General features: G+C 42.7%; 2 protein-coding genes and 1 pseudogene across 11 annotated transcripts; 2 read left to right on the top strand and 1 right to left on the bottom strand.

Annotated features, from left to right (window-relative positions):
• Positions 1-1841: 1841 nt before the first annotated feature.
• Positions 1842-3900, top strand: LOC120698520 (60S acidic ribosomal protein P2B). Its single transcript, XM_039982163.1, has 4 exons — positions 1842-2085; positions 2565-2660; positions 2964-3187; positions 3562-3900. Exons 2-4 carry the CDS (start codon positions 2573-2575, stop codon positions 3586-3588), a joined length of 339 nt encoding a protein of 112 aa, XP_039838097.1. The 5' UTR covers positions 1842-2085; positions 2565-2572; the 3' UTR covers positions 3589-3900.
• Positions 3901-4303: 403 nt separating this feature from the next.
• LOC120698519 lies at positions 4304-7130 on the top strand (annotated as a pseudogene).
• Positions 7131-7450: 320 nt separating this feature from the next.
• LOC120698517 (protein ROS1C-like) lies at positions 7451-18867 on the bottom strand. 10 transcript variants are annotated; one of them, XM_039982157.1, is made up of 20 exons: positions 18655-18816; positions 17409-17824; positions 15159-17288; positions 14737-14827; positions 13767-14617; positions 13288-13607; positions 12837-12916; positions 12413-12497; positions 12044-12135; positions 11875-11943; positions 11700-11736; positions 11305-11387; positions 10104-10538; positions 9577-9613; positions 9445-9508; positions 9140-9279; positions 8774-8839; positions 8557-8671; positions 8442-8480; positions 7451-7955 (listed from the first exon to the last, which is right to left on the bottom strand). In XM_039982157.1, the coding sequence occupies exons 2-20, from the start codon at positions 17773-17775 to the stop codon at positions 7834-7836; spliced, it is 5223 nt and encodes a 1740-aa protein (XP_039838091.1). In that variant the 5' UTR covers positions 17776-17824; positions 18655-18816; the 3' UTR covers positions 7451-7833. The 10 variants fall into 10 exon arrangements, with proteins under 10 accessions (XP_039838091.1, XP_039838093.1, XP_039838090.1 ...); XM_039982159.1 differs by having other exon boundaries at positions 18069-18811; XM_039982156.1 differs by having other exon boundaries at positions 17409-17840; positions 18655-18811.
• Positions 18868-26068: the final 7201 nt, after the last annotated feature.

Here is a 26068-nt window from a genome sequence, read left to right as displayed (position 1 = left end):
GCCAAGCTGGACCTCCTCATCAAGAAGCTGGATGAAGGGAGCAAACAACAAGTCTATGCTCCCGTACACGCCATGGATTAGCACTTCGCGTGCAAAGTCTGTGGTAATGATGGACATTCCGAGAACGACTGCCCCAAGATTCGTGAAGATGCTGCCTACCTCCACAACAACAACAACAACAACAACCGGTATCGTCCACAACAAGGAGGCTAGAGGTGGAACCAGCTGCGCCCACTATTCCGGGGAGGTAACAATTTGAATTCAAATCAACCTTCCCTGAGAGAACTAGTTATAGACCATGCTAAAATTAAATAAAACATAAATAAAAAAATTTGACCAACGACAAAACTCTGCAAAGTTTGATTATAAAAACTGAAACTTTGTCTACAACACTTAAAAACCAACTAAGTTTCAGTAAAATAATAGAAACCAAGCTTGCACAAATTGTTGCTTCTGTATCTGCTACTGAAAGTGGGAAGATTACGGGACAACCCGAAACTCTCGTAGAAAAATGTCAGCATAGTGTCCACCGGATGGGGTAACCCGTCCTGGAGGCCACCACATACTAATTGTGCAGGTAGGACTACCCATCCACGCTATGACTCGTGGGGCGGTCTGGTGGCAGCAATACGCCAATACAAGAGGATTCAGGGGTCGCCATAAATCAGCAGCTTGATCTACGATCAGTACTACGAGTATGCGCTTTGTGATCTAGGGGCGAGTATGAACATAATGCCCAAGGTAATTTTTGAACAACTCCAATACCATACTCTTTCCCCAACATATATGTGCAGATTCTTCAATTCGATATTCCGAAGGGATAGTCAAAAAATATTTTAGTGCGAGTCAGAGACTCTATCGTCCTTGCCAACTTTGTGGACATGGATATTGAGGGCGACCTCGCAGTGCAGCTCATTCTTGGACAACCATTCCTGAGGGTCGCCAGGACAAGGATTGACGTAAAAAATGAGGACATGTTTTTCAAGTTTAAACAGGGAAGAGCAGCGCTTCCTGATTCGTCAGGATAGCGAAGGGTGAGCTCTGTAGGGTGAGCCATTACCCCAGCTGAAAAACCTACCAACCACACCACCACGGAAGATAAGAACAAAGAAAGTGTGGCGGAAGGTAGAGAGCGTGTCTTCATCTCTACTTCTCCAAGACCAGACGACCAATGGTAAGTACTACATCGGAGAAAAGTCTTGTATGTCGAACTTAAAATGATGGGTCCTTGTCAAAGGTAAATTAGTATTTATAACATATTTGATTTTCCACCATTTTGCTTTTTCACCTCTTTTGATTTTTTTCCCATTTCATGTTTAAATTGGAAATTTTTATGCATGCTAGAATTTTTCTAGCACTTTTTTTTTATAAAAGCTCCAAAAATTTCTCACATCTTATAGAACTTTTAATCCTGTTGTATCAGCAAATTTGCAGATGTGACATAATTTTAGTTCTTACAGCACTACTTAGACTAGTCTTATACGTTTAACGTGAAGTCGCTCCGCCGTGCTTCCACTTCTCCGGAAAACATCACGAACATCTCGAGTATGGATGAAAATGGTATGGATATTTTCCGACCGTATTCGAATTCGATCCGGTCTAGAAGGGTTTTTATCTGTCCGTATCCGATTCCGAGTATCCAATATTCGTAACCGATCCGTATCCAAACGCTTAAAAGTTATATTTTTATGATGTCGATATCTATTAGAATTTTATCCGGCAAAAACTAACACTATACGTATCCGACTCCATATCCAAACATAAATATAAAAATAAATACGATATCTCTAATATCCGTCCGTCTCTAATCTCGAGGTCAGATCGATCTCGGCTCGGGATCTTCAGGTGGCTGGCTCCGAGGCTCGCTCGAGCAGTCGAGCTTCGGCTCGTTGACAGCCCTCCCGCTCAGGGCTCAGCCGCTCAGGGCCTCACGTTTATCTCCTCCCTCTGTTTCTTGAACCATTCACTTCTCTCGGACTCTCTCCTCCCTTGCTCTCCCTTCCCTGGTGGCGGCGGCGACCGAGCGGCGGCGTCATTTGTCCTGTCTTCGCCTAACCCTTTGCTGGCGACGAGCGCATCCTTCAGGTATGCCCGCCCCTTCTCTTTCCTTCTTCTGTGCGAGACGGAGGACCCCAAACCCTAACAAAACTATTTGTATTCGGATCTGAATCCAGTTGCAATATATTAACTAGTGCTAACTTCGATTTCGTTTGCAAGAATTATCGGGTGTGCATGTGTATACCCATGTCCTATGCTGGGTCTGCCCCTGATCTGGACTAAACCCTAATTATTTTCGAGTCCAAAGCCTCACATCCAAGCTGGTCCCTAGATCCGTGGGGCTGTTTGTACGATGGGTATAGCTTCAGGAATATCTGGGGTTTACTTCACATTTGACCATCAGCTATAGATCCCAAGGATTTAGATCCAATTAAATTCTTACATGCCTAGTTAAATTGGCTTTTACTTGTGTAATTGCATCTCTGTATGTATTTGTAGTGCTTTCATGTTGCAATCTCTTTCTGTGCGATATTATTTACATTGCTCAATGGGTTGCACTTCTGTAGTTTTAACAATGAAGATGATCGCTGCCTACCTGCTCGCGGTTCTGGGTGGAAACACTTCCCCAACTGCTGATGACGTTAAGAACATTCTGGAATCAGGTAATTCAGCTATGTTGTTTGTAACTGCTGTTGGTTAGTGTGCAGCTTATCTTAAGGTTCGGCTTATGCGGCATGTGATAAGAGTGACTGATCTCTAGTTGATTAACATAAAGGGGATACACCTAATTACCCCCTGTTGGTTCAACACCATAGGAAGCATTCTATTAATGCCACAATTTCCTTTTATCTATTATAGTCTATAACAGAGGAAAGCGCTTGATGTTTGGAGGATTATGCGAGAAATTTCAGCTATATGGTGCAGTATATTATTTATATTAATAACGTGCTCTGTTTTCCTTACAGTTGGGGCTGAAGCTGATGAAGAGAAACTGGACTTCCTGCTCACAGAACTCAAAGACAAGGACATAACAGAAGTGATTGCAGCTGGAAGGGAAAAGTTCGCCTCCGTCCCTTCAGGTGGTGGTGCAATTGCTGTGGGAGCTCCGGCTGCTGCAGCTGGTGGTGCTGCACCTGCTGAAGAGGCAAAGAAGGAAGAGAAGGTTGAAGAGAAGGAGGAATCAGATGATGTAAGTGGGTTTTCACCTAGCTAATTGTTCTTTATTCATTCATCCTATGCTGCTCATCTGGCAGGATTATCTTTCTAACCAGCTGTAGATATTAATTTCATCCACCAATCAAAAATTTTCTTATTGTAATATTGTCATTGCAAGCATCATTCAAGTTTGGCCCTGCAACTGCCCTTCTCTACCCCATTGCCTGGACTAACTGCACATGCATGGGGTTACATATCTTTTGACACTTACATTAGTTACCACATAAGCAATGTAGCAATTTGCGGCATGTTGTTTATCCCCATTGGCATTTAAGGATGCTGCGAATTCTTTCGTATAAAGTACTAGTACATCCTTACTGATTGTTACTCTTGCTGAATTTCTTGCAGGATATGGGTTTCAGCTTGTTCGATTAAGCACTGCTGCCCCGCATATAGTTTCTTCTCACGTGTGGTCTGATACACCGGTCGGTATCCGCAAAATAACCATGCCGAGAACTAGTATCAGTGTGCTATTTTGCTTGTGATGATGGACATTTCTAGTACTCTTTTTTGAACGCGAACATTTCTAGTACTGTGGTATCATGATATGGAGTATTGAGAACTACTCTGTGCTATTTCGTGTGTGATGATGTACGTGTCTAGTACCGTTGGTATGGTAGCATGTCCTCTTCAGGAAACTAAAGAAGTTGAATGTTAGTCTGCATATGTGAAATTTCGGAATGTTAAGTACCGTAACACACCTCCCACTATCTTATGAGGCATTGGTCGCTAGCTATCAAAACTCGGGGGTCGGCTTGTCAATGTACAACCTCGTCAACGAGAAGTTGTTTCATATGCTGCCCACCTATGCGCGGTTCTGCCATGTTTGGAGCGGCTCGTGGGTGAATCGAGCACCAACCTGCCATGGCCCATGGCCACCTTTCGGCGTCGAACGCCCCGGACATCGTCTAGTCGAGGTAGCACCGTTGCTTTATGGCGTGTGCCCTGTTAGTTACGGCAAGCCTGCGCTCGAGGGTGGCGTAGCGTAAAGCGGAAGGGTCGAAGGTCCCAGAGGCAAAGCACCGGCCATCACGGCGTCACGTGAGTACGTGATCGCGCGGTGCCCCCGCCCGACGCGGCACGGCAGGGGCAGGAGAAACAAAGCACTACGCACGGGACGCGGCACAGCATCGCGTGCGCGTCGCTCTGGGATGCCCCGGTGAGGACGTTCTTCGGAGACCGCGAGACTCCACTGCGGGCTCGGCCGGGTTCGGCGATGGCGGCGGACGCGACGACGGCGATGACCATCGACTTCCTCCGCGCGAGGCTCCTCTCCGAGCGCTCCATCTCCCGCGCCGCCAAGGAGCGCGCCGACCAGCTCGCCAGGCGGGTAAGCGCGCCCGCTCCCGTCGCTTCCTCCCGCCGCATTGCCGGCCTTTTTTTTAGGGATCACCGATCCCCCGTCGCCGCAGGTCGCAGAGCTGGAGGAGCAGCTCCGCGCGGTGACGGCGCAGCGGCGCAAGGCGGAGCGGGCGGCGGCGGAGGTGCTCGCCATCCTCGACTCCCAGGGCTTCGGCCGCCTCTCCGACGCCGCGGACGACTCGGGCACGGAGGACGAGGTGGACGCGGGCGACCCCGACGCCGCCGAGGGGGACCGCGGCGGCGGGAATGCGGCCGAGGACGCGCTGTCGGGATCGGAGCTGGGAGCCCAGACGGCGGCGGCTCAGGCCGGGGGCCTCTCGTGGAAAGGCCGCGCCGCCGCGAGCCACGACTGCGAGAGGCGGCGGCCGACGCAGCAGCAGAAGGGCAGGCAGCTCAGGCAGAGGCACGGCCATGGCCACAGGAGGGGCTACCTCTACTCGCGCGCCGCGGATCCGTCGCCCAAGTACCATCCGGGGCAGTCGTGCCGGAAGATCAAGAGGAAGGAGCTGAGGTCCAAGCGCTGCGCATTGCTCGAATTCTAGCTGACATGTGCTTTGGTCATGTGATACGCATGCTGTTCCAATTGGCAGATCTCAGACGGAAGGCGAGGAAGGAAAGCATATTGTGGCGGAGAGCACGGAGGACGGGCAGGAGAGATCTGATTGTACCGTATGCACTGACGAGCAGCCTGATTTTGATGGCGAGGTGAGCCAGGATGTGCGTGGTTCTTCTGGCAACAGAGGATTGGATGACGAAGGTGATCAGTTTGCCATGGTGTATGAGAAGGACGGGGAGATGGAGAGGGTGCTGGAGAAGCAGGCTGAGCTAATTGGGCAGTATGAGGCTGAAGAAAATGCTCAGAGGGAGTGGGAGAGGAAATTCAGCGAGAGTCGGGATTCAACTGCGGTAGGCATTGTCCTTTTTTTATACACACGCACTTTTATTTAGTTCTTGCATTTGACTGGATAAGAAATAGAATGAGCTAATATTCCATATTGTGCACTTATTTCTGCTTTCCAACTTCCAGGATAATGTTAACTTAAACAATAAGCTAAATCAGGCTGAAAATGCTTGTGGGAGAAGGGAAACTGCTCAGATCGTGGATAAAGAAATGGTTTGTGAACATGCAAGATCCAGTGAGGATAATCTCCATGTTATCAACAATCCCGCTGAATATTTACAAAAGGGCTCCGTTTCAGAATTGCCTCAAAATGCAGCCAAAGTTGGTGTTATTGAGCAATGCAAAACTGATGTGTCTGATCATGATTTTGTAGCGAGTACTGTGACAGTTGCTTCGCACAATAGTGAGTTGCAGGTTAGGAAGGATGTGCTTACAACTAAAAGCTATCTTGGAGGAAATGGTAATAATCTTGGGAAATCAGTTCCCCCTCCACAAGGGAGCTGTGGTAGCATCCTAAATGCAAGATATGACAAAGATCAAGGAGATGGAAATTCAGACAGTGGTTCAAGCTACCATGTCAATGCTCGCTCTTCTGAGCACTACACATCATCAGTTGGGAGTCCACTAAATGATACCCCTAAAAGCGAAATCTCAGAATGGAGCTCCTCATGCTTTCATAACCATACTGATAACCAGCTTGATACACAGATTCGTCAACCATCAAGCAATGATGTAGGAGGGGTGCTAGAGGCCCTTCAACGTGCCAGGATTTCTCTCAGAGCAAAGCTGTGCCGGCCAAGTCCACCCAGCCAGAATATAATGGCACTTCCAGCACCGGATGATTTGCTAGTCAACAACATGCAACTTTCACTCAGCAGGTCAAACCCTCCCAGCCAGGGGGTATTGGCACTACCAGAACCAGCAGGCTACTTTAACAGGCTCCCACCACACGACGATGTGAAAGTACCAGTAGGCCCTGCTGGTTTGTTTCGTTTGCCAACAGATTCGTTTCCCAGAAATGAGACGGGCTTAAGTGATGGCTATTGTTCAAGGTCATGTTTGACAGTGGCAAATCAACACCACATATCATCAAGCTACCCTGCTAGCCATATCATGTCAACTCCATCTTTTTTGCAATATGGCTCGGAGTTGTCACCAGATCTGTATCATGATCCTCATAGTTCCATGTTGCTGTCCATGCCTACTTCTGGTGGTTGTAACATCACTGCCGGATTTCAGAATGGGGAGGGGTTCTTTTCTCCCTGAAGTTACAAGGTTTGGCAGTGATTTCAGAAGGGTAATGCCTTCTGGAGATGATGGTATGCTCTTCGAGCATGGTCATGGTTTAAGGCATTAAGTTCAGTTGTACCTGTGCATGCTTTTTTTTTTTGACAATTTGTACCTGTGCATGCTTTGAACCTCACGTTGTGTTGAGTTAGATGCCATTTGTTGAATTGATTTTGCCTTAGGTTAGGTAGCAATGTATGTCATGTTAGGTTAGGTAGCGATGTATGTCATGTCGTGTTGCAATCTGGGAACAAAGTTATGTTTATACTAGCAAGTATCAATGTTTGAAATGTTCCTCTGTTCTATGGAATTGACAATCATTACCTCCGGGTGTATATGCAAGATACAGGCAAAGTTGCCAGCCCTAGAGCTCTGGGTTCTGCTTTCTCCAGATGAATCCCTGTTCGTTGACGATATGCATCCATCAGGGCAGGTATTGCTTTTTCCCTGGTATTTAAGGGTCTCTGTTCTTTATATCACATACGTTGTGGCAAAGGAGTCTTCCATCACGGCAAGTACAGCTCGCTTTCTCCGGCAATCCTTATTTTGCAGCTCATTACAATACTACTACGTTAGGCATTTTTGTATCACCATCATTACTATCATCATCCTACACATGGTGGGATGTTCATAAACAACTAAACCATTGATGCAGATAACAAGAACATACATGTATAAAAACAAAGATAGCAATCAAACCAATGCTTTAGGTATGTCCCACGCAACATGATATCATCGCATAAAAATCTTGTACAAGTACAATTGATTAACTAAATGAAATGTTGATAAGATGCTGTGTCTCAGAAAGAAACGCAATAACATCCTACACCGATTGAAGTTTGATAACTTTACATATAACTTGCACCAGTAGTGCGAACGAAAATGATTGGTTCTTCACTATCTTGATTAGTTCCAGCATATCAGAATTAACAGTCTTCAACTCCATGGTTTCTTGCTAGAAGAATGGCTTCGTCCGGCAGGAACTAATATATGGTCCACACGCAGGTCGAGAGCTAAGGACATCATATCACCATAAGTAGGATGTTTATAAAACTGATATCTTTGCTGAATTACGGTACTTGCTCAGCTGCTGCTGTCTTGCGGGATTTCGGCCTTGCTACAATATGCAAATGAGGGCACAGAGGCCTTGGTGCCCTTGTCTCCATGTCGAATCCTCGCACACAGACAAATCCTGCATTGCATTTCGGTTGCGCAGAAAGTCATTAAGTTGAAGCCTAGAACTACTAAAATCCATAATCTTTGCACATAAAATGTAAGTTTACGAATAAATGTGCACATCAATTCCACTTCTAATTTTCATCAGTCTGTTTCTCCGTTCATATTGGCAATTTTGTTCGTTAGCCTTAATCATTCTGTCATTCAAATATGGCCCCACTATCCTCAGGTTATCTTGAAAAGTAACACCTGCATCAACATATAGCCACCATGAACTGTTTTCTTCATTATTGAATAGACACCACGTGGCAATCGTGAGTCTCATATAGCTATTGGGACACTGTGAACGGTGATTGAGCGCGCGCGCGCACACACACACACCATGGTTTAGAATACTGGTCATCACAGGATCTGCATTCTGCAAAACTATTTGATGACAATTTGCAAGATGTTTCCAAGCAATAGCATGTGATGACAAAATGAATGGAAGTACTTTTCATACCTCTCCAGAAGCATTGTTGTATTTCTTCTGTTGTTAGACCTACATAATCAAAATAACTGTTGTTGGTACTATTGCAGATAAAATTTCATTGAGTTGTTTGTGCAAGGGTGACAACCTTTGAATATGCTAGATACTGAAGTCCCGAAGAAGACCATGCGCCTTTGCAAATTCCATAGCTGCGCCCTTTCGACATATATAGGGTTGTGACTAGAGCTGTGGTCAGCAAATACCTGTATGAACAGAAACAGATACACAGAATCTCAAAATGTCTGTCCATGGAGACAGTGATGCTCACAAACAGTAGTTATATATTAGATATAGCTCTGTTATACCTCGTTGACTTGAAAGTAAGTGCCATTCAGTGGGAAACTACCCCTCATAGCTGTTCGACAAGGAACCTGTTCATGTTCCATTAACTTATCATTAGCTGAAATGTGCACAAAATCAATAGCCATTATTCTTCTTGCTCAGATCTGTTCATATTATCTAGCAAAAAAAAAATCAGCCTGACAGTTCAAAAGTCTATGTTACTCTTATTCTTGGAAGTGAATATCATAAAATAATAAACTATTGGATACAAGTTTACACCTCTATTCTGAGCCAAACTGTACGTACATAAACGTCGATTTTGTTTCACAACTCATGCAACGTTAATTCACTATTTAGATAAGTTATTGCTGGTTTATATTGTTCCTTACCAAAATTGTGCCTCTCACATATCGGTATTGATTCTCTTGCTCATCAGTACAACTGTGGCACATCTCATTATTGCATAATCTGCCTTCCATTTGCGGGTCGCAGCATGGTTTTGGTACCTTGCTTATTTCATTTATTTCGTCTGCACAGTAGTAATAAAATTAGTAAAAATCAACTTTGTATGTCAACCTGATGCACTCAAAGAAAATAAGCTTTCTTCTCTCTTCTTGTAGTGATACACAGGTCTGTGTATTTTTTTTTGGGTGGGGGTGTGTGTGTTGGGGGGGGGGGGGTGCAATAAGCTTGCCTGGTGTCCATATGGCCAATAAGTATGGGGTAGGATCATCAGGCTCCCGCCGTTCAAGTCTTAGCTGTTAATCAATTGCTGAATCAGGAATTGTAGCTTGAAATGTTTCAAAGAGAACTGGCAGAATCTCACCTGTTGTACAAGTGGATGTGAATCTGGAAGTTCGTATCTGCAAACACAGAAATTGCAGTTAAGGACTAAATATCGTCTAGATGAATGACATTATTTAAGATGGACAGCAACAATGTTGTGAGTCTGAAGTGATGCATATTGATGCTAAGCAAAAAGACCACCATAAATTGGTGAAAAGGCCAAATAGGTAAAAACTAAAGGTTATATCTTCAAAACAATACCAGATGTAGTGAAGCACATGTTCTATATCCCTTAAAAATTGTCAAGTTTAAACTTGCTCGCATTTGCAAGGTATGGAAGACACAAATACCTAGTCTTGCATCTCGCAAGTGCGATAGAGTCCTCCCCTACAGTTTTGAGTAAAGAAAAATGCAGTAGAGTTCAACCTTGCAACTTTTTTCATACATATACAACATGCTCTACCCAAATTTTGGTATGTTTTAGAGATTTTTTCTGCACTATTTGAAATTTGATTTTCATGCATTTTCACCAGACATTTGCCCAAACAAAAATAATGCACCACTTACACATAGTGTTCTGTTCGGAGCCTGTGCACATTCTTTAGTTTAGGTACAGGAATTGAAGCTGCTTCAGTGCTGATAGCAACCAATGCTTTTGCAATATCATCAGACTGGAGTTCCTTATTGCTTTCTTTAATGCAATTTTCTAAGTTATGTGCAAAAGCTTCCATGTTAAGCTTTATTGTTGGAATTTCACCATCTTCATAAACATCTTCAATATCATTTTCCATTGCTTCTGGGGATTCTTCCTCTCTTGGACTTGCAGGCTCCTCGATTATTGGCTCTGAGTTCTTAGGAAGAAAGTCCCTTGCATGGATACTCCCCTCAAGGCGAGGCAGATTAGTCGAATTCATAGTGTACATGCTGCTATTCTGGAAAGCAAATTGATTTGTTGACTCCACTAAGCTTTTCTCCTGAGGAGCAGGAAGTGCAAGCCTTGCACTTCATTCCAAATGCAATCAGGAAAAGAAATAGTCAATATAAAGAGGTAACACATATTCCCTCCGTCCCAAAATAAGTGTTCGTTTAGAAAATTTCACATTACTAGTAGTGGAAAATAACCATGTTACCCCTAATTAACTATAGCAATTGTGATTGAAAACCACGCTGTTCATTTGGCTCCCTATGCAAATGCATTGGAATCAGAAAAGTAACATTTACTGATCTGCTTAAGCATTTGATTGGCTCATACAATTTTTTCTTGGTATTTGATATTGCTTTAATTAGATGGACTTTACTACAATATAAAAGGACACTCTTTGTGGGACAAAATTTGAAAGCTAAACGAACACTTATTTTGGGATGGAGGGAGTAAGTAAAGGTCCTAAATAAGATCAACTGAAGTGGCAATTATGCTGAAGTGCATACAAAAATGATATGTTCATGTAGCCTGTGCATAAGGACCAATAAATTCACAGCTCCAAGTGTGGCAATGAATCAAATTGTCTGTGAGGTATTGCACAATTCTCTTTACACCCTGAGTGGTAGGTTATGTTCTCATGTTGTTTTACTGAGGTGCTTCCAGTATCTCTCAAGTCTCAACCAATGAAAGTGAGGCACCCACGACAAGGTTCATGCGTGCACACTGAAAGTAACAATTATTCAGACTAATTCGTGGGTTCTTAAGTCCACCAATTGCTCCACAAAGCTCTTTTCTACTTAATTATAAGCTATTATGACTACAGATGCACGGAAAGTGTGACAATACCTCGCAAAGGCACTTGCAAAATGCTTGCACTCACTCCTCATTGGGCATGCATTGCAATTTGGCTTGCTTTTGGTACAAAAGACCTGCATGGTTGATGGGAAGAAGTCATCTACTCATCCATATGTTCAAATAAAAGTAACATGTGGGACTCAAGGCACCTCTTATTTGGGATTCAAGTCTGAAGGGGAGAAAAGGAAATCCGAATGGAAAAATAACAGATAGAAGTATGTATCAATCATACGAATTATCTTTTCATTGAATCATAGTAATTCTAATCTTATAGAAAATACAGTTATTTTTAATTAGAGGCATTAGAGTTTTGTAATGAATACAAAATTCACATTTGGCTGCACATACAAATTCAGCTAGTTTCAAAGGACATGCTTATGAAGTACCTTCCCAAAGGTAATCATCTGGTAATGTAGCTCATACCTGTGAAAATGCGATAGTTTTGTTAATTATTACTGTCAGGACTTGTTTCTACATGACATGCAAATAGTGCAGTTGGCAAGGATTCACAAAAACCAATAAAAGAATCCGCACTTTGAAGCAAATGCTTTTGTAACTCACAATGTTTGTTGATCGAGTTTGCAAAGGCGGGGCCAAAGATATTTTTGTATAGTTTCCAACACAGGATATCTGTGACAATACAAAAAAAAAGTGATGGTTTCATATTTTAACTGAAAAAAACAAAGACCCATAAATGACATAATCGGCGTGGACAATGCATGACACTTACAGCTCCAAGAGATGTAACTGTAGAGACTCAGGAAGGGGTTGAATGGGCACCCACCCCAATCTTACACATATGCGACCAACATTGATGTCAACCTGAGTAGTAAAAGCATTGGTATGCAAATATTAAATTTACTACAGGAAAACTAAATACTCAATAACAGCAAAGCCTCATAGGCCCAAGCAAATTCGGGTAAGCTAGAGATGAAAGCCAACAGAGAAACCAGTAAAAAAGAAAAATATAAAATATATAAATGCATTGTTAATAGTAATAGTACATAAAAAGGTATTAATAAAAGCCTTGTTCATGGATCAAGCAAGTGGACTGCTGATTTTCAAGGCTTCTATCGAAGGACAACAGAAACAAACTTACAGGGAAGGCAAGATGATGCAGTGTGAGAAGACGAACGCATTCAACACTTTTAAGCCCCAGTCCACGTATACTTAGCAGGTAATCCCTGACAGTAAACCAAATATATTTTAATAAAAACACTTCTCACTTGTTAAGTATATGAGGCTCATCTAAATGCATGTGTTTTTCTATGGAGCCCTTCACTGCTTTAATCTATGTTACAAATTATAAACTTTTCCATACTAGTAATAAAGTTGGCATTTCACAGAAATTAAATTTTAATGCACCACGAATCTATTTACTGATTTCCATTGTTGGCTTCACAATGCTGCACCCCTTGCTGTACTTAATTCATTCACATACTCTTATGATTCTGGTCTGGTCAGTTCCAGCACTAGAAATGTGAATGACCATGAAATGAGCGAATGTAAACATAGCATCTTACTTTGCAGAGTCTGGGGGGATATCCCTGAGCCACTCAAGATCAATGCTCCCATGGTCTCTAACCAAACGATTCAGAAAATTCTGTAAAACCACCAATTTTAACATTAGGAAATTTATATGAATGATGATAAAACTTCTTATGCTATAGTAGGAAATATCCTTATGGTTAAAAGTCATCTGTATGATAGCGCCTTACTCCATGTATTTGCATATACTAAGGAATCATTACTAACTCTATCATGTGGCATAATTACTAACATAATTATTCCTATAATTGACTTTCGACAAAGACATCATGTGCATATAAAAAAATAACTTTCCAACTCAGTATTAAGGAATAATTACTAACTCTATCATGTGGCCTTCTGAGAGAGAAAAATGGTTTGACTTGCAACCAGACATAGGTGGTGCATATAGATCATAGTTGATCCTAGTAACTATTCAATTAATACCTGTATTCGCTCTGCTAAAATATTATTCATTCCCCTTTCCCGAATGGCGTGGGATATTCTTTGCACATCTGCACACCTTACTGCTTCCCAATCTACAGAGTCTCGTCTTTCACAACTTCTTTTTTTCATGTGGTCTTCACTACAAGCCTGCCTTCGTAATTTATCCCAGTCAAAATTCTCTGTATTCTTTTTACTTGTGGTTCTTGTTTTCTTTGGCCTTGATGCTTGTGCTGCTGTATCTGGTACTCCATTATAGGAAGTAAATCCAGATTTCAATGTATATTCATCTTCTCTTCTTGTTGTTTCCACTGTCATTTCACCTGTCAGAAAAATAATTCCGTGCTCCTTCAATTCTGATGCTTCAAAACTAGACCCTTTGTCATGGTGTCACTTTAATGCATGGTTAAGTTTTTGCCAAGCAGTTAGCAGATTAGTATTTCATTTTACTAAAATTATAGAAGAAAGCGATGTATACTAACCTGGAAGCTCTGTGCTTGTTTTTGCGGAGTTCAGAGTGGTGCCAGCTGTCCTATTACCACTACACTCTGCACCATAGGAATCAAAAGGCATGAAAACAGAACTCGTACCATTTTTAATTTTTGGTGATGCAGAATCTGAAGGACTGTTGGAAGATGCTGAAGACAAATTTGGCTCATTTCTCAAATTTGGTTGTTGAGCATCAACAGTCATGATAAATGGCATAGCAGAACTAGAAGGAATCCCAAGTTTAGCAAATCCATAATCGTTTATTGCTGCCATTCGGAGTCTCTGGCATTCAATCTCACTGGTTGTGGCATCGTTTCCTCTTAATGATCTTCCACGGTCAAAATTTCTTAAGAGCTGCTGATAGGAGGAACTACCACCAACAAAATTTCTAGGTATCCCAGAAGCCAAAGATAATCTTGATTGAATAGTTTCCAAAGAAACACTTTGAGAGGATGAGGTTTCCTTCTGGATCTGCGTCTGCTGGATGAGTTCTATAGGCTCGGTTAATTCTACCTCTTTATGTTCTATTCCTGTCCCTTGGTGATTGCAAACACTTCCATTTGCTGATTTGTAACCAAAGGAATAAGTTTCACCTTCACTCCATTCACTAGCCCTAGTATTGTCCTTTGGCTCCATATATATTTTCTCATAGGTCACTGATAGATCCTCACAACCCACTCCTCTATCAGGTTTGGCACCATCGGAGAAAGGGTCAAATACGCTTTTTTCTCCTAGTTCACTCGTCCTGATGGTTTGTTCATTGTTTTGGGTGGTAACATCATCCTTCCAGTTGCTGTTGACTGACCTTGATGGAAAAGTTGCAGCAAGGGACATATAGGCAGAGCTGCAGTTTGTCAAAATAGTAGTCATAATGAGAGCTACACATAAGATCTTTATTCGTTCATCATTTTGATTTCAAGAATTGGTAGTATCATTGAAGCAAAGAAAATGTGAACGTCATACCTTGAAAGATGATCAGCTACATTCTGAGTGAGGAATACTCCAACTACAGAGTCAACTACAGATCCTTTCCAAGGGGAAAAGCGCCTGTCCCCTGATAAACAAGTGGATGAGAAATTAGCCACAAGCTTCAACCATGGATTCAAGGCGATAAAAAAATTTTAATTGTAGACTCTGTTTTCTCACAAGCTTCAACCATGGATTCAAGGCAATGCAAAACATTTAAAGGCCCATGTAAACTCAGACCAACCTAGAAGGAACTAGGCGGCAGAAAATAAGAACAGATAGACACCCAAGTCACACTAAATTCCTATTTCAAGGACTATGTAAACCAATACACTTTAGCTTCCATGGCCCTGAGAGTGAGATAGGTATTAGTAGCAGAAAGGGAAACTTATTTTTAGCATAGTATAGATGTTCAGTACCTTGAACAAGTCGCATGCGTGCTATAAACGAATTAGCACGGCCTTGAAAAATTTCTCTTTCTTGCTGCCACCATCTCTCCTTCTCAACATCAGTTCCATCAGGCTCACTTGTGTTCCCCATCAAAAGATTCCAAACTCTTGCTGTCTCAAAATCCAACTCAACCTTAGCCCGAGGCCGCTGCTTTTTGACCAACTGCAAGGGCCTCTCATATGGAACCATCACCCCACCACCATATGGGACAAGAGCATTTGATAGACCATCTGTTCCTCCAAAAGAAATGACAGCAGGTGTGCTCCGAGATAAATGCATCTCAGTTATGTGCACCTGTTCAGTGTTCAAATCAAGATGTTTCAGCTTTGAGGCAACTCCTTGAAGGTAATCCACATATTGTCCTGTTGATGTATTTGCTGAGCTCCCTTCTGGTACATCACAATGAGTATCAAAGTTGATTCTTTCATTGTCCAGGGTCTGAGGTGATGAGTTTGGAAATGTCTCTTCTGATACTTTGGTGGATCCATTAGATACACCATAAATAATACTTCCAGCTGAAAGCCTATTTTTTAGCTCATCATTTGGATGAATGGAACTGGAATAGTGCAGTATTGCTTTTATTGACCGTTTTTTGGTCATAAACTTAATGTACGAACTTTCACACAGAGCATCATCCATGCATGGCTCCATGCATGGCTGTTGCGGTCTTGTTGATGCTTGTGAAGTATTATTCTCGAGATCCATCATAGAATAGAAGGAATTTCTGCGGACTCGGGCCGATCGCTTCTTTTTTATCCCACCAGCTTGGCAAAATGCTAGCATCTCAGAGGCAGTTCTCAAAATAATAGAATCCTGTGTGCCAGTTAGGGGCGATTCACCATCGTTATGGTTCTCCACTTCTGATAACCTACTCGACTGTTCATGCATAGACCTAGCTGAGGAAAGAAAACCATCTACATCAGAATAGTTCAATTCCAGGTTCATTTTGTTTCCTTCCATTACTGTCTTTACCACCCTTTCTGCATTACACAAACTGGACTTGCTTGTATCATCAGGTTTGCAAGTTCTTCCAACATTTTCTTGTCCCCTTGCTAGTTCCGTACTTAAAGATCCAGAACTTGCGTTTGAAACTTCTTGTGCAGGTTTTGGTGTGACCTCTGGCAAATGTATGTACTCGTCTATCAATTTGTTCAGTCTGAGACTCATGCCAAAAGCTAATCCTCCCGGTGAATTTTCCATATCTACTTGTAGACCATGTTCAATCTGCACTTCTGATTCTGAGCAGAATGAACTTCGAGCATGGACGGGTTTCTCATAGTTCTGGTGGTGCAAGTTGGCCGTTGATGAACCGCCTCCCAGCACTCCTTGTTCTTCAGGTTCAAATTGCAGGCTTCTTCGAACTGATGCAGATCTTCTAGCTGCAATTCCTGTTCCTCTAGAGATTGATTGATCACTCGCAGGATCTGAACACTTCTCGAGAGAGCTGAGACTTCTTTTCTTCCGGACATACCTTCTCTTAACTTTCTGATTCGGAGATTTTCCATCTGGTGTTGAATCAGATTTTTGCACTTTGGTTAACTTATTCTCTCTGATTACCTTTGGTCTGTGTTTTTTCCTCCGAGTCTTGATTTTTTGTGATGGGGTTTCCTCATTCCTGAAGATTTCAGTTTTCTCAGCACCTGCAATCTGCATCTCAATTTGATTTAGTGTTCTCTCCTTGGGTACAGCTGGTGTTGGCAATGGTGTTTGTTCACTCTGATTGATTTGTGTCTTGGGCCTTTTTTGCATAGGCTGGTAAGTATGCATGTCATCATCATCAGTTCTTTCTGCAAGAACGGCAATTGATCTGTGAGGATGCTGGACTCGTGTTTCCAAGGTGTTTGCAGGAACTGCTGGTTCCAAATCATAATGGTTATCACAGAAAATTGCTGCTGCTGATGGTTCCGGTTGGCTAGCTTCTGTTCCATTTTCAGTCTTGGATGCTTCATCATATAGACCATTTGCCCAAAGATGCTCAGAATTGTATTTATCTGGAGTGGCTAGTTGTGCAGGATTCATCATCATATGACCTGCAACAATATTTGGTGCTCTTCCAAGTGATAAGAAATTACTCCCAGCAAGCTGAATAGAAGCTCCACCTTCAGAATAATAGAGCAACAGCAAACAAAAGGTGTTCAGTTATTCATAATGTATGGTGATCCAGCCACAAAGCTGAACCGGCATGACACCAGGAAAGAATAAGATAAAGACATGCTTACCCTCTGAAGCATCAGGCAAAGCAGGGGCTGGCATAGAACTACGAGATGGTGGCGACTGCGGCCTCAAACCCCTTCCTGTCAGCCGACTATGGAACACTACGATACTAATAGGCACCTGCGTGCACCCCGCAGGCACATTCCAGGATGGCTGGACAGAGGGGCTGCCGTGCTGTTCAGTTGCGCTGCTCATTGGACTTGACAGGACAGACGTGGAGAATGTGGAGAGTAAGTCCGGCAAGACGATTGGGCTGCTGTAGCCTGCTGCGGCTGTATGAGCAAGATTTTGGCAGCCTAAGTTGGGTAGGCCAGCATTCAGGAACAGAGGTCTATTGCCAGGAATGTTTAGATCGCCCCTCCCCGCCGACATGCCCGTGCCAAATCCACCGGATTTTCAGGAGTTGCATGCAGGGTGCACCCTGAGGGAAATCCTTGCTAAGAATAAGATCACAACAGACTAAGGAAAAGTGACACAACAATGAGAAGGGGGCTAAAACCTCCCAAAAACCGCGGGAAATAATTGCACCAAAACACTTGTACAAAGTTTGTAAATTCGCTGCATCTTCTAATCGATGTTAGATTATTCCAGCCGGATTCATGTTACTGGACAGGGAAACACAGTAAAGGAGAGATCAGCAAATTATTCCAGCTAGTTGCCTTCACCTCTCAGATGCAGGAGAGGGAGTAGGAGCCCTCATCCTTCACCGGCTGCTCTCCGTGCTGCATCGGACTTCTCCGAGGCAACGGCGGCTCGGTTCGCGTCGCCCAAGTGTGGCCTTCCGCGTCGGCCCAGCCGAGGGAGCTCGGGGACAGAGGAGACTAGAAACTACAGAGGAAAGGGAGGTTGGAATTTGGGAAGAGAAGGGAGGAGACCAGTGAGGGAAGGAGCTCGGGGATGAAGGCAAGTCCGGACCGACCGTGCTGTGTACAAAGAGGAGGAAGAAGAGGGGGGCCGAGAGAGGAGAGGAGGGTCCTGTGTAGCTGGAAACTGATTTTTGATTTCTGTGATCTTGCGAGAAGATAATGCATCCATCAGATGCTTGTTCTAGCAAAATGCAGAATTTTAGGTGCAGCAGCCATCTTTTGCCCTTTCAAAAAATGGAGAATTTTTTTTCTTTGGTGAAAACCTCAAATTCATACTGCTCTCGCTCCAGAGAAGAGCACCGGTTGAACTAGGGGAAGACTCGCAAAATAGTTTTTGGAGAGCTTCGTTTCGCACAGCACGAAGGGAATAGAAGGGCGGGCAAACCTGGTGGGTGCTCGTCGCCGGTGAAGGGCGGCGCCTTGTCGCCACAAGAAAAGGAAGGCAAGAGAGAGGGAGCGAGTTGAACAGGAGAGAGAAATAGATGATGAGAGTGATCATCCACCAGCGACGCGCTCGGCGGACAAGTGAGAGACAGAGGGCCGAGGGGGCTAGAGAGAGGCGAACAGGAGAGAAATAGACCATGGCCGGGAACGCCGCGAAAACGTTAGGATCCGATCCGTCCCTCTCGTAGAGATCAATTTCAAAAAGTGAGATTAAGTAACGAATACTAGTGGAGATGTACGTGTTTGTTATCTAATTTGATTGCATAATTATCTTTGTTTTGAGCTCTGAGAGCATGTTTGCCCCTATTTTTTTGACTTTGCATATTTGTCTCTATTTTTTGAATCTGAAGCTTCCACTTACTCCTGTTCTGTGAAGAAGAGTTAACGGTATTAAGTACAAGTTGAAAAGACCGAAATGCCCTTGACATGAATGAACTAATATTCGATCCGAATTTTTTATACAGACTTACTGTCCATTCATTTCTCATGTCTCGATTACAACTAATACAAAAATAAAATCACCACACGCTAAAATCATATCCAGGTCATCATACACAACAAATCACTCACTAGTTATTACATATCCCAAACACTCGTCATTTCTACACATTGAGTAAAGCAGCAGGCCTTGAAGCACCTCTTCCTCTGCCTCTGCCTCTGCCTCTACCCCTCCCAATCCCAGTTGGTGGTCTTCCTCCTCTAACATGAGTGGCACCATCACTTCAAAAAATGGAGTGAAAATGCATTAGTAAATATCCAATGTGGGATGTGGGCATGAATATGTTCAAAGTATACTGAAAAAGTGACGCACTACATGATGAACTTGTATCTCTACCTCTCCCAGTTCATGATCCTCCTCCAATATTACTTACATCATCACTTGTTTTGAGATAGGAAAAATGCATCATTAGGTATGTTCAAAGCATAAGAAATAGAAAATAAGTGCATCATTGGCTGTAACAGTTGTAGTTAAGGTTTTCCTCTTTCTATATGTCTTTGAACCCCATACAGCAATCTCCAATGTGCCCAAACCATAACAACAAGTTTTATGTGGTTAGCATTTATCCTACAAACAAGAGCATGTTCTATAAGCTAGTTCATCTTAAATGCCTAATTAAACAACCTGATTTGTCTACTGTAGAAAGGATGAAGTCAAAGAAACTTACCCAAGTTGTTCCATCGTCCCCGGGTCGCGATGTCACTCTCCTGGTTGGCTTGCTGGCACGCATCGCCCATCACCCACCGCTCATGCCTGCCTGCTGCGTCGGCTGCCTGCCAGCCGCATAGGGGCGCAGGCCATTCGCACAAAGGCGCTGGCGGTTATGCAGGGGCGCTCTGCGCGGATGCGCCGGTCGCTGGCCTCAGCACTGAGCAGCGTCGGTCCCTAGCCACCTCGTCCCAGCACACCCACTGCTCACGCCTGCCTACCGCTGCACCCGCCCGCCACGCCCCCACACCCGCCCGGCCGCCCCTAACCCTACCGCCAATGCGTGTCAACGAGTCGGGTCACAAACGAAACAAAGGAGAATGCGAGGGGAGGAGTTGTGTGTCTTGGATAAGCAGTAGTATAGTTTTTTCCTTTTTTTCTTTTTTCTGAATTTTTTTGGTCTATTATTTAAGTCCAGCTCACAAAACAGGGATAAACGGTGCCTTCGATTTCGAAAACTAGAGGCAAACATGCAAAGTTAAAAAACTAAGGACAAACGTGCATTAACAAGGGCAGTTATGCAATTATCCCATTAAATTTTCCTTTCATCAAGCAACAATATCATTTATTTTCCTTCCAAAAATAATATACGTCTTTCTTTTTCTTTTGTAGAACAATGATGTCAATTATTATCCTTCCAAAACAAATAATAACTCGAATTATGAGTGAATGTATGTGCAAAGTAAAGTGTGTGCTAAAGAAAAGTAATATGCGGGTACAAGTGGGTATAGAAAATTTCTGGTATAAAATATATTAGGATTTTGGTGAGAACATTTTCCATCTATCAATTTCGTGGGCCTATACCCCCTTTCGTCAAACTTTTAGGCTGTCAAGTGGAGCCTCCGTGAAGGGTAAGGTGAGCTTAATCTTGATGAGAAAATATTTCGATTGTTTCAATGTTTATTTATAGTAATAGATAAATAATACTTGTTGATTTTTCCCATGATAGCTCTACATCTTTTCTTTTACGAAAGTGTTGACGCTAAATTTTGCAAGGATAATTATGGTAATAAGATTGGGAACGTATTAGGTGCAAATCAATCTCTCCATGCAAACTATGGAAGCTTCAATCTAGATTATCAGATGAACATCCAAGGGGCATGAGGAATTGGATAATTTTACAATCTAGACCTGCCCTTGGATTGGGTAATCACACTTTTTCAAATCCCCCTCCCACCCCCTGCGCTCCTCGCCTTCGTTGTTGATATCGACGGAGAGTTCTGCGAAAGGCCAATAGCCTGTTCAGTCCTAGCTGCTGTCAGAAGACTTGGTTAAGTCCGACCCAAGCATGGTCAAGGATCTGGTCAAAGGCGGCATGGCCAAGTTATATGGAGCAAAGTTTATTCAGCATTGTCTATATCCCGAATGGATTTCTAATATAGTTTCTGTTTTCAAGAAGAATGCCAAGTTGCAAGTTTGTGTAGATGTTAGGGACCAATGTTATCAGATCGTCCGACTAATCATGATTAATCACGACCAATCACCCTTATCGGTTCCTTGTACCGATTATGTCCACCGACTCGATTAGCTCGACTAGATTGCAAGTTGTCTGATTAGTCATCGACTAACCATGATTAGTTGTCTGATTAGACATCGATGACAAATATCCGATTCGTAATCCATTACTAATCTCTCATAACTATAGCTTAGCATAAGACAATTTGCATAGGGATACTTGTTGAGTGAGATATTTATGTGTTGGACCAACCAACCATGGTTGAATATTAATATTTATTATTTGCCTACTTATTCTCTAGTGTAATCTATAATTGACCACCTATTTTATATATCCTAAGTATCAAGGGATTTAGACATGACGACTAGACTACTGACTAGGTTCGACTAGCCTCAACTAATCAGTCTAATCAACAACTAATCACGATTAGTCATCTTATCGGTGCTTTTATGACTAGGTTCAATAATACGATTTGAAAACATTATCAGGGACTTGAACAAGGTGACGTCGATGGATGGTTACTCGATGATGATGCCAGCTGATATGTTGGTTGATACTACATTTGGGCACAAGGTGATCAGTTTCATGGATGGAAATGTAGGATATAATTAAATTCTTACGGTAGAAGATGTCCTGGATCCATTGGACTCTACGAGTGGGTCGTGATGTTCTTCAGTTTGAGAAATGTCGATGCTACTTATCTACGTGCCATGAATTATATTTTTCATAAGCTCATCGGCTTAATTGTGGAAATTTACATTGATGATGTGGTAGTCAAGTCAAAAGGTTACCAGGAGCATCCAGAAATCCAGAATGGACAAGGAAACATGGCCTCAAGATGAATCCAAACAAGTATGCATTCGGAGTATCAGCTGGGCAATTTCTTGATTTTATGGTTCATGGGAGGAGAAGTGAGGCCGGTCAAAGAACCATCAAGGCAACTAATGAGACAATTCCTCAAACCAACAAGGCCAAGTTGCAATCTCGAATCGGCAAAAATAACTTTATCTGAAGATTTATTTCAAATTTATCGGTAAAATTCACTGTTTTTGCTTTGCTTAAATTGAAGACAGATCAAGCCTTTGGGACGTTGAACAGCAAGAGTCATTTGATAATATAAAAAGATATTTGATATCTTCACTCGTGTTAATAATGCCACACAAAGATAAGCCATTCAAGTTATATTTATCTGCTAATGAAATTTCTATTGGATCAATTCTGATACAGGAGTTTCAAGAGAGAGAACGTGCATTGCTCTATCTTAGCAGAAGACTCCTGGATGTTTAAACCCGGCATCCTCCAGTGGAAGAATTGTGCTTGTGTTTATATTTTTCTTACACTAAGTTAAAGCATTATTTGTTATCGGTTGAAAGCATAGTGGTTTGCAAAGATGTGTGATACAGTACATGTTGTCCTTGCCATATTAAAAGGGAGGATTGGGAAGTGGATCCTTGCTCTCACATAGGTTTATCCAAAATATGAATCGGCTAAAGCAGTTAAAGCTCAAGCCATAGCTGATGCCGTGGACATTGTTCTTTGATGGATCATCCCGCAAGCAAGGGTGTGGCATCGGCTTGATTTTAATTTCTCCTTGGGAGGCAAATTTTGAGTTTGCTTAGACCCAAACAGTACCAACAATCAAGCAGAATACTTGGCAATGCTCAAATAAATTCAATTATTGCTGGAAGTAAAACCCGATACAATTGAAAATTTTGGGGTTTCACAATTAGTTGTCAATCCGTTGATTGGTCGATATGAATGCAATAATGATGTTTTGTTGGGATATATGGTGAAGTGCCTTTCTTGATGGTTTCATGGTCGAGATATTCCTAAGGTTCAGAATGAAGAAGCTAATCAGCTCGCGCAAACTACTTCTGGTTATCGGCCAAGGGAAAATATTTTGTTTGAAGACTTGGTGGCTGATGATTGGAGGAAGGAAATCATGGATTATTTGAAGGATCCATCACAGAGGGTTTCCAGAAAAATACGATACAAGGCATTAAAGTATGTATTGTTAGATGAAGACTTGTATTATCGGACGATTGATGGAGTATTGCTCCAATGCCTAAGTGATGAAGAAGCTAGAAGTATTATGGATGAAGTGCATAAAATATTGGTGGTGCTCATCAATCGACTTAACAAAAAAAGTGGGTGATTGTGCGCAGTGCATATTTTTTTGGCCGACGATGCTAGAAGACTGTTTCCGATACTACAGAGGGTGTCGAGAATGCCAGAGATTTGGAGATGTCCAAAGGCCCCCGGGCATCGGCCATGAATCTGATAATAAAGCTTTGAGCGTTCCGTGGTTGGGAAAATCGACCTGATCGGCCGGATTTATCCATCATCTGATCCAGTAAAGGGCGCAAGTTTATTCTGGCAGCTACAAATTATTTTACTAAGTAACCCGCAAAAAAATTATTTTACTAAGTAGGTTGAGACAATTCCACTAAACCCATCTACTTCTAAAGATGTGATTGCTTTTATCACAGAGCACATTGTCTATCGATTTGGGATTCCACATACAATCACAATTGATCAAGGGATGATGTTTACGTCCAATGAATTTAAAAGTTTTACTGCCAGTTTGGAAAGTAAATTATCAAATTCTTTGCCCTATTATGCTCAAGCCAACGGATAAGTAGAAGTGTCTAACAAAAGTTTGATCAAGTTGATTAAATGAAAGGTCGATGAATATCCGAGAAAGTATCATGGTTTCTTATCAGAATCTTTGTGGGCTTATCAAATGGTAAAGCCCAAAGCTTGCCGAAAGCACGAGTTGGTTTGTAAGTTGATATTGCCGATAGAAACGAAGGATGATCGGTTTGAAAAATGGTCACCTAATTGGGATGGTCCCTATCGGATAAAGGAATGTTTCCCTTCGAAGGCTTACATCATTGAGACCTTGGAGGGACAACAATTTCCTAAGGCATTCAACAGGAAGTACTTAAAGAAATATTTAATTTCCCAAATATTTGGGTGAATTCATAAAAGTTGATGATCAGGTAAAAGTCATCAATGGAGAAATAGCCGATACGTTACATGTCGCTTTAAGGGCAAAAATTAACACATTCATGTAAAATCAATATAAGCAAAGGTTGTTCAATCATTGGGGCCTTCATATACAATTTAATGATCAAGGAAAAACAATATTTACATTAACGATAGCCCGCCACAGCCCCTTTCAAACTCGTCAATCAGATCATCAAAATCTGTCGGACCCTCATCCTTAGGGAAGCCAGGCTGCAAAAAATGAAGCTCATGCTCGGAACGAGCTTGCACCATGGCTAGAGCAGCTGCAGCCCCCTGGCGGACCCCACGGGTGGCGATCTCCCTGGCACGGTTGAGGATGTCATGTAGGCGGTGCACCAACAAAGTGCCTCTAGCGTTCACCGCGGTGGCCGCGTCATTCGCCGATTGTTGGAGGTTCTGAAGTTGAGCCTCAAGAGCTTTCCACGTAGAAGAGGAGGCAGTCAAGATTAAAGACTTGTTGGGGTTGGGGAGAAGGTTCTGCTCGGGAAAGATGAACCCTACCTGCCACTCTGGCATCGGCGTCGGCCAGCATCGCTTGGGTGCTTGAGGTTTCGCCCTCCGTGGCGGTGAGAGCACCTTGGGTAGCCTCTAGGCAAAACTCGAGCTGCCCAACTTTCTGAGTTGCCTCGAAGTATAGATCTTGGGTCTCTTTCTTAGGCAGCGGAAGAGCCGAGCTTCGTCTCCATTATAGGAGTCAGTGGAATTTGAGGAGGATCCTACTCCTACTACAGATTGAGCATCTTGGACGTGCCAGAAGTTTCACCAACCCTAGTCAGCAGGTTGAGGGGTATGGCAACTCTACACAATCAGCAGGATTATTAGTGTAGCCATGAAGTAAAGAGAGATACAAATTCTTTACCTCTGACGATGAAGACCGGCACGATTGGCCTTTGGGAACCTTCTGCTTGGTGTTTGTTGCCGTCCATGATTATGATTCAAGAGCGACTTGATGAGAAAGTTGAAAGAGGATGAGATTGTAGGGATAGCAGCAAAGGCAGATCTATTTTCCTTGCTTCACCCAGGGTCTGTATTTATAATAATGGAAGATGTGGTGGTAGATTGTTAGACCCGGGGCCATGGGATACCTGACAGGGCGCGGATCAGTACTGGATATGGGATGAGGCATCGTTTGATCTCTAATGCGTTTATAATATATTTCAATTTATCTCACGACGATTATAGACTATCGGATGATGTGTAACCCTTCTTTTTGCAGGACTTTGATAGCCGATAGATTTAGTAGTCCTCATCTTAATTATACTAAAATTGGTCAAATCCTGTACCCTGCTACGTTAATCCTATCAGCTAATTTGTCTAGTTTAATCCCATTATCTCAGACAATCTCTGTTAGGTTCGATCTTTGAACAGTGAGGTTAAGTTAGATCATATTGGTTCGGTTTGATCTGACATAACATGAGTTATCAATCGGCTGTCTTAGTCGATCGCAACCAAGAATCGAGTATAATCTTATTATAACTAGATTCATCAGCAAGTTTCATTTAACTTATCGCCCTGGTTATTAGGGCTGTCTCGGTTAGATCCGATCCGACTAATGGTGACGATAAGTTGAGTATAATGAGTTGGATGCGTCTCTTTGTACTTAGATTTGTTTTTAATTCCAGCTGTCACCTGTAAATTGCCTTTATAGCCGATAGCTCTGCA

The sequence above is a fragment of the Panicum virgatum genome, chromosome 3K, assembly GCF_016808335.1.
Source record: "Panicum virgatum strain AP13 chromosome 3K, P.virgatum_v5, whole genome shotgun sequence".
Lineage (NCBI taxonomy): Eukaryota > Viridiplantae > Streptophyta > Magnoliopsida > Poales > Poaceae > Panicum > Panicum virgatum.
The sequence above is the reverse complement of the archived record's forward strand: the minus strand, read 5'-3'. Positions and strand labels throughout refer to the sequence as shown.

What these genes read in the sequence shown, in the direction of transcription:
- LOC120698520 (XM_039982163.1), top strand. Translation starts at nt 2,573, where the DNA reads ATGAAGATGATCGCTGCCTACCTGCTCGCGGTTCTGGGTGGAAACACT. An exon ending in TAAGAACATTCTGGAATCAG is followed by an intron (nt 2,661 to 2,963) that starts GTAATTCAGCTA and finishes TTTTCCTTACAG; the next exon opens with TTGGGGCTGAAGCTGATGAA. An exon ending in AGAAGGAGGAATCAGATGAT is followed by an intron (nt 3,188 to 3,561) that starts GTAAGTGGGTTT and finishes AATTTCTTGCAG; the next exon opens with GATATGGGTTTCAGCTTGTT.
- LOC120698517 (XM_039982152.1), bottom strand. Translation starts at nt 17,775, where the DNA reads ATGTCGGCGGGGAGGGGCGATCTAAACATTCCTGGCAATAGACCTCTG. An exon ending in ATCCCCCCAGACTCTGCAAA is followed by an intron (nt 12,498 to 12,836) that starts GTAAGATGCTAT and finishes GTTTACTGTCAG; the next exon opens with GGATTACCTGCTAAGTATAC. An exon ending in ATTGGCCATATGGACACCAG is followed by an intron (nt 9,280 to 9,444) that starts GCAAGCTTATTG and finishes ACTACTGTGCAG; the next exon opens with ACGAAATAAATGAAATAAGC.